Source organism: Oncorhynchus keta, chromosome 21 (assembly GCF_023373465.1).
Source record: "Oncorhynchus keta strain PuntledgeMale-10-30-2019 chromosome 21, Oket_V2, whole genome shotgun sequence".
Taxonomy (NCBI): Eukaryota; Metazoa; Chordata; class Actinopteri; order Salmoniformes; family Salmonidae; genus Oncorhynchus; species Oncorhynchus keta.
The window spans coordinates 44464334-44471742 of NC_068441.1; the positions used below are offsets into that span (position 1 = coordinate 44464334).

The following is a 7409-nucleotide window of genomic DNA, read 5'->3' on the forward strand; positions in this document are numbered from 1 at the left end:
TCGACTGCAGGGAATGAAAGGTAATGTGTTTTAGTCTACGGAGCAGAGCTCCTCTCAAGGGAGTGATAACCATGCCTCTAAGTGTAGAGGATTAGCAACTAAAGGTTCTTGGCGTGTGTGAAGCCCGGCGATTAACCAGAAATCGGGGCGGTTGGAGGGAGGAAAGTCTGGCCGTGATGCTGCGCTCTGAGTTGGAGGTTCTCCCTGATAGGGTGATGTTAGGATATTAGTTATTTGGTTAGAGCATTTGTGCCTAATGTTTTTCAGGGTTTCCGCTGCCAGAAGTATGGGCATGGTCAGTGTGTAGGAAGGTTCAGCTGAGATGTGGTAGGGGTGGAGGTTTCCATTTAGTGGAGACATGTCTGAAGGAGGAGCCCTGACAGTGTAGTAACTGTGAAGATAGTCATTAAGCCAAGAATACAGAAATCCTGGTTAAAGTGAAACAGAGAGGTAGCTAAAGTCAGAGTAGGACCGGGTGTTAAATATGCAGTGAGAAGGGTGGAGAGAGAGAGGGAATGCTTCTGCTGTCGCTGTGATAACAGGGCCAATGAAAAAAGTTAATGTTACTGTGCGTTGACGAAACCAGGTTTTTGGCCTTCATGGCAATGGTCGTGAATTGTGCTGCGCAAGTAGAAAGCAGGTCAGAGAATTGCCATTATTGTGAAATCGGCAGGTTGTTTTCTGGATGCTCGAGACATAACTGCAGAGGATCTACAGAAGATGTTGGGAGAAGGAGTGCCACCCTCCCAGGCCTGTGGTCCAAGAAGGGATTAATTTACCTGAACTCTAGCATGGATAGTTGGCTAGGGGTGGGTGGTGTAGTATATGTAGTTTGGGATGTTTCTTTTTTATTTGTGCAAAAAAAAAAAAATGTTTGCATTTGAAGTTGAAAAACACAGTTGTATTGGATGCCAACCGCCATTAAACCCAAATGGAGAAGTACTCTCATTCATATGTTTAATGACGGGTATATGCCCACACAATTCTGTTATTGGAGTACGCTCACAACATTCCAACACAGAAAAGCTGCTCTTAAAACATACTTAACTACCATTTTTTGGAAGGAAAACTATTTTTCTCATATTGTAAATAGGTCATATTTCATAGAACTCTGGCAGCACTGGACAGTTACTGTAACTTGGTAGCTGTCCTCAGGCTTAAATAGGAACCTTCATGCAGATTCCTTGTCCCATGACGGAAAATATTTGCGCGGCACGAAAAAGCTTGGGTTTGTGTCACATTCATTCAAGACCCCCAAAATGGCAGGTCCAGATTTAGTCAAAACTGTGGTGTACACGATTAATAATATATTACAGCAAGAAAAGTATAAAGCTGCACTTGCAGTTGTTAAAGGATTCCGAAATGGTGCTGTGTGAGTTGTTTACTTAGCTACTTACTTTCTAGCTAGCTAGCTAACTTACGTTGCTTATTTGTAGCCAGCTAGCTTGTCCACTTCGCTCGAATCTTATCTACGTTAGCTATTATTTTACAGCTTGCTATCCAACGTACAGTAGCTAGCTGCCCTTTGAGCTAGTTAGCTAAGGTTGGCCAGCAAGCATATTGAAATAACTAGCTATGTAGCTAATGATGATGTTCAAGCAAAGTCAACTAGATGAACCTAGCGCTGTTGTTAGTTAACTAAAGTTAGTAGCTATCTATCAAACCCTGAAACACTTGACATTAGTTAACCTAACTGTAGCTAGCTTGCTAACTCAGTGGTTTGACCTTTCTCAAGATTCATACAGTTTGGCTGACCTTCCATATCACACATACGTGTAAATCAGTTGACACTGACCTTGAACCTGATATTTCTCATTTCCAGTTATGGGGCAAAAATCCGGGCACCCCATGCTCTTGTCATGACGTTTCTTTTCAGAAGTGGAAGGTAAGAAGACATTTAAGCACTCTCCCAGATCCCTTACCTTGCGCTAAAATAAATCAAAACTGCATCAAACATTGATAATGGTCTATTAACAATGGACAATGCGCCCCCCCCCCCCACCCTTTTTCATATGCACAGCCTGAAAGATAAGCTGCGAGCCATTGTGAAGGCCACGTACCAACACTCGCGCAACCTTGCCTACTTTGTGTTCACGTACAAAGGACTGCAAGCCCTACAGGAGAGGATCCAGGGGAAGAGTCTACCATCTCAGTCCTTCTTCGCCGCCTGCCTCGGTGGCTGGTTGGTGTTTGGGGAAAACAACAACATCAATAGCCAGGTAATCCAGAACTAAAACATGGCAGAAACTGCTCTATGATGATCTAGGGGAAGAGTTATGAGAGATGAAACTAGCACAAGTGCCAGAACCTCATTGGTAGTTCTATTCCCCCCCCTCCCTGAAGTCTCAGGTAAGTCTATGGGCCAAATGTCTACTCCTGAAATTTTCAATCTGCAGGTGAGTTGTGAACTTTCCAAATAACCAGTGACACAAAACCAGCACACTGGAACATTTTGTTCCTCGGTAGTTGTCCCATCCCATTTGTTATATTTGTCGTTCCACAAGAGATTAATAGCCAGATAAATTGACGATACTTATGTCATGAGGGCTGCGCTCAACCTGGGTTACTAGTGCCAATACATGCCCAATAAAACATCTGGATAGTTTGTCACATTGTTGCACTATGTCAAGTCTTCAAAGTGGTTACGAGAGAAAATAGTGGTCGAAAGAAAGCTTGTTCTTATGTAGGCTAGCCAATATTCTACCTTACTGTATTTCTAATGAAATGTACTTCCTTGTTGTCTTGTCTAATGAAAGAATCTTTCTTGTTTCGTCTCTAGATCAACATGTACTTGCTGTCTAGGATCCTGTTTGCCTTGTCTCGTCTGGCTGTGGAGAAAGGCATTGTACCACAGCCCAAGCGGGACCCCTTCCCCCTGTTTGCTACCCTGGTGTGGGGCATTGTGCTATGGCTGTTCGAGTACCACCCCCACACCCTGCAGCCTTCACTGCAGTCCTCCATGAACTACCTCTACCACGACAGCAACGTGTGGCACGATATCTCAGACTTCCTTGTCTACAACAAGCCAAGGACTGTCGCTCCCAAGTGAGCTAAAGCTAAAATAAGCATCTCAATAGACTAAAGTGTCTTCCTCGTCTCCTTTCCTTCATCTGGTCTGAAAGACCTGGACAGGGTGGAAAGCAAATTCCCGGTATGACTTTAGACTGTTGCGATGCAGGCCATGGCCCGTATTTAAAGTGTCTCAGAGTAGGAGGGCTGAGCTAGGATCAGTTTTGCCCTTTACTCATTCAAGGGTCTTTATTTCGACTATTTTCTACATTGTAGAATAATAGTGAAGATGTCAAAACAATCAAATGACACATATGTAATCATCTAGTAACCAAAACATATATTTTAGATTTTAGCTTCTTCAAAGTAGCCACCATTTGCCTTGATGACAGCTTTGCACACTCTTGGCATTCTCTCAACAGCTTCACCTGGAATGCTTTTCCAACAGTCTTGAAGGAGTCCCTACATATACTGAGCACTTGTTGGCTGCTTTTCCTTCCCTCTGCGGTCCAATTAATCCCAAACCATCTCAATTGGGTTGAGGTCGGGTGATTGTGGAGGCCAGGTCATCTGATGCAGCGCTCATCACTCTCCTTCTTGGTCAAATAGCCCTTATACAGCCTGGAGGTGTGTTGGGTCATTGTGCTATAAGCGAAAACCAGATGGGATGGCGTATCACTGCAGAATGCTGCATTAGCAATGCTGGTTAAGTGTGCCTTATTCTAAATAAATCACAGACCTTGTCACCAGCAAAGCACCATCACTCCTCTATGCTTCACGGTGGGAACCACACATGCAGAGATCATCCATTCACCTACTCTTCGTCTCACAAAGACACTGCGTGGTTGGAACCAAAAATCTCAAATTTGGACTCCAGACCAAAGGACAGATTTCCACCAGTCTAATGTCGATTGCTCATGTTTCTTGGCCTAAGCACGTCTCTTCTTCTTATTGGTGTCCTTTAGTAGTGGTTTATTTGCAGCAATTCAACCATGAAGACCTGATTCACGCAGTCTCCTCTGAACAGTTGATGTTGACATGTGTGAAGCATTTACTTTGGCTGCAATTTCTGAGGTGCAGTTAACTCTAATGAACTTATCCTCTGCAGAGGTAACTGGGTCTTCCTTTCCTGTGGCGGTCCTCATGAGAGCCAGTTAACTCTAATGAACTTATCCTCTGCAGCAGAGGTAACTGGGTCTTCCTTTCCTGTGGCGGTCCTCATGAGAGCCAGTTAACTCTAATGAACTTATCCTCTGCAGCAGAGGTAACTGGGTCTTCCTTTCCTGTGGCGGTCCTCATGAGAGCCAGTTTCATCATAGTGCATGATGGTTTTTGCGACTGCACTTGAAGAAACTTTCAAAGTTTTTGACATTTTCCGGATTGACTGACCTTCATGTCTTAAAGTAATAATGGACTGTTGTTTCTCTTCGCTTATTTGAGCTGTTCTTGCCATAATATGTACTTGGTCTTTTGCCAAATAGGGCTATGTTGTGTATGCCACCCCTACCTTGTCACAACACAACTGATTGGCTCAAATGCATTAAGAAGGAAAGAAATTCCACAAATGCACTTTTTACAAGGCACACCTGTTAATTGAAATGCATTCCAGGTGACTACTTTATGAAACTGATTGAGAGAATGCCAAGTGTGTGCCAAGCTGTCATCAAGGCAAAGGGTGGCTATTTTGAAGAATCTCAAATATAAAATATCTGGGTTTTGGTTACTACATGATTCCATATGTGTTATTTCATAGTTTTGACATCTTCACTATTATTCTACAATGTAGAAAATAGTAAAAAAAAATAAAAGAAAACCCTTGAATGAGTAGGTGTGTCCAAACTTTTGACTGGTACTGTATATCTCCTAGATCAGCACTATTTGTGAATACGGGTCCTGGTTCTCTGCCATGTTAAATCAAGAGCTAGTGATTATAAACCTTTTAAAGAAATTAAATATTTTTAAAGAAATGTTGGCTTTCATTAAGAAGTATGTGCTCCTAGATCTAGTGTAAGTGAAATAAATAATACCTGGAAAGGTGTGAAGCTGATTTGCTCTCCCTGTCAATCTAGAATTGTATCAGTTTTTATATGCTACTGTAGTTTAGAACAGAGTTTCCCAAGCGCGGTCCTGGGGGCATGTTTTGGTTTTTGCCTGGGCACTACACAGCTGATTCAAGTAATCAAAGCGTGACCATGAGTTGGTTATTTGAATCAGCTGTGTAAACCAAAATGTGGGAATGTGGGAACCCCTACTTAAGACTATGCACTACCTACAGTTTTTTTTTCAATGCACTTACCGCACTTGATTCATAGAATAGCACATTTTCCAGTAATTACTAGATTCTTTGTAATGTTCTTTAATGTTTCTTTCATAAGATAGTGCTACTTTGTTTTTAATAACAAAGCAGTAAGCAGGATTTAATGTGATATTTCCATGATCTAAAACTGGTGTTTTTAAACATTTTATTTTAATATTCATAAACTACAAATTTTACTTTCCTTAGTTGTTTTTGGTACGAATCATCAGTTTGACCTTGAACAGTGTTTGCTTGTTAAATGTTTGTTACAATGATTTTTTTTTAAACATAGGTTAGCATGATACAAAATGTACCTACAGTTCTCTTAAAAGTGAATTGCCTTTCTTAGCCATACTGTCATTGAACAATGCTTTTTCATTTATTAAGGACACATTCACTGTGCTATTCATGGTAAAGTATGTGTCCTTTTCAGATCACACACTTTACAATGTTGTTTTTGTAAGTGGTGTAAAAACAAGAATAGTCTGACCCATTCTTACTTTCTCAATCTTTTTTATGTCTAGCATTGATCCTTTGGTCTGTTTGTTGCTCAATTCAGGTTCCACCCGTGGAGTGGGAGTGAACGTGATACAAGCCTAATTCCGTTTCTCCCTCATCGAGTATGCACGCATTCAGTCCCCCTCAAGGATTTCAACCATTGGTGTATGCATTTGGCTTGAGGGAGCCTCAATTATATTCCTTTCACCAACCCATTCCTCACAAAATTATTCTGCTTAGAATTGGAATTGGGCTACAGATTACATTCAGTTATCTAATTATACAGGCTCTTCAACTGCAACAGAATAAATGCTGCTTTTATGATTTATGTAGTATATTATTACTTTCTTGACACTTGCCTGTGATCTGCATGGAATGAAACATGATTGTATTTGTCAAACAAAGTAGCCACATGGTGGTGCCAAGTAATTCACAATTTCATGTGAAACAGACAACCCATACACCTTGCACCCACACTCAAGATGTAGATCAGTTTCAGAAGGAAATACTTTAAAAAAATAAACAACTTATCATGGTGTTCACAACTAGTTAATCAGGTGTGTTAATGCTTGGCTGCAGCCTATAAAAGCCTGCACACACTACGGCCTTTTAGGACAGGCTTCTGCACAGCTACCTTCAAACAGTAATAGATGTTGTGACCTGAATTTCAACCATAACTACTGTCAAGCCACGGAATAGTATGATAATCACCTATCGACTTATAATTCCACTATACTGATTTATTGGTCAGCATTTAGCGTGTTGTTCACTTTTTTATTTGCTTTCACTATTTCATCATTTACAACTGCGACCTGGCCAAGATAAAGCAAAGCAGTGCGACACAAACATAGAGTTACACACAGGATAAACAAACATACAGTCAATAACAATGGAAACATCTATATACAGTGTGTGCAAATGTAAGATTGGGGAGGTAAGCCAATAAATAGGCCATAGTGGGGAAATAATTACAATTTAACATTAACACTGCAGTGATAGATTTGCAAGTAGAGATACTGGGGTGCAACAAAGCAAAAAATAACATGGGGATGAGGTAGTTGGGTGGGCTATTTACAGATGGGCTGTGTACAGGTGCAATGATTGGTAAGCTGCTCTGACAGCTGATACTTAAAGTTAGTGAGGGAGACATAAGTCTCCAGCTTCAGTGATTTTTGCAATTCGTTCCAGTCATTCGCAGCAGAGAACTGTCAGGAAAGGCAGCCAAAGGAGGAGTTGGCTTTGGGGATGACCAGTGAAATATACCTGTTGGAGCATGTGCTACGGGTGGATGCTCCTATGGTGACCAGTGAGCTGAGATAAAGGTGGGGCTTTACCTAGCAAAGACTTAGATGACCTGGAGCCAGTGGGTTTGGCAACGAATATGTACTGAGGGCCAACCAACAAGAGCATACAGGTTACAATGGTGGGTAGTATATGGGGCTTTGGTGTCAAAACGGATGGCACTGTGATAGACTACATCCAATTTGCTAAGTAGAGTGTTGGAGGCTATTTTGTAAATGACATCACCGAAGTCAAGGATCGGTAGGATAGTCAGTTTTATGAGGGTATGTTTAGCAGCATAAGTGAAGGAGGTTTTGTTACGAAG

General features: G+C 41.5%; 1 protein-coding gene across 1 annotated transcript; it reads left to right on the plus strand.

Moving 5' to 3' along the window:
- Nucleotides 1-1202: 1202 nt before the first annotated feature.
- On the plus strand, nucleotides 1203-6131 carry pxmp4 (peroxisomal membrane protein 4). The gene is made up of 4 exons (XM_035796051.2): nucleotides 1203-1372; nucleotides 1823-1885; nucleotides 2021-2219; nucleotides 2780-6131. The coding sequence occupies exons 1-4, from the start codon at nucleotides 1260-1262 to the stop codon at nucleotides 3047-3049; spliced, it is 645 nt and encodes a 214-aa protein (XP_035651944.1). The 5' UTR covers nucleotides 1203-1259; the 3' UTR covers nucleotides 3050-6131.
- The last annotated feature ends 1278 nt before the right edge of the window (nucleotides 6132-7409 follow it).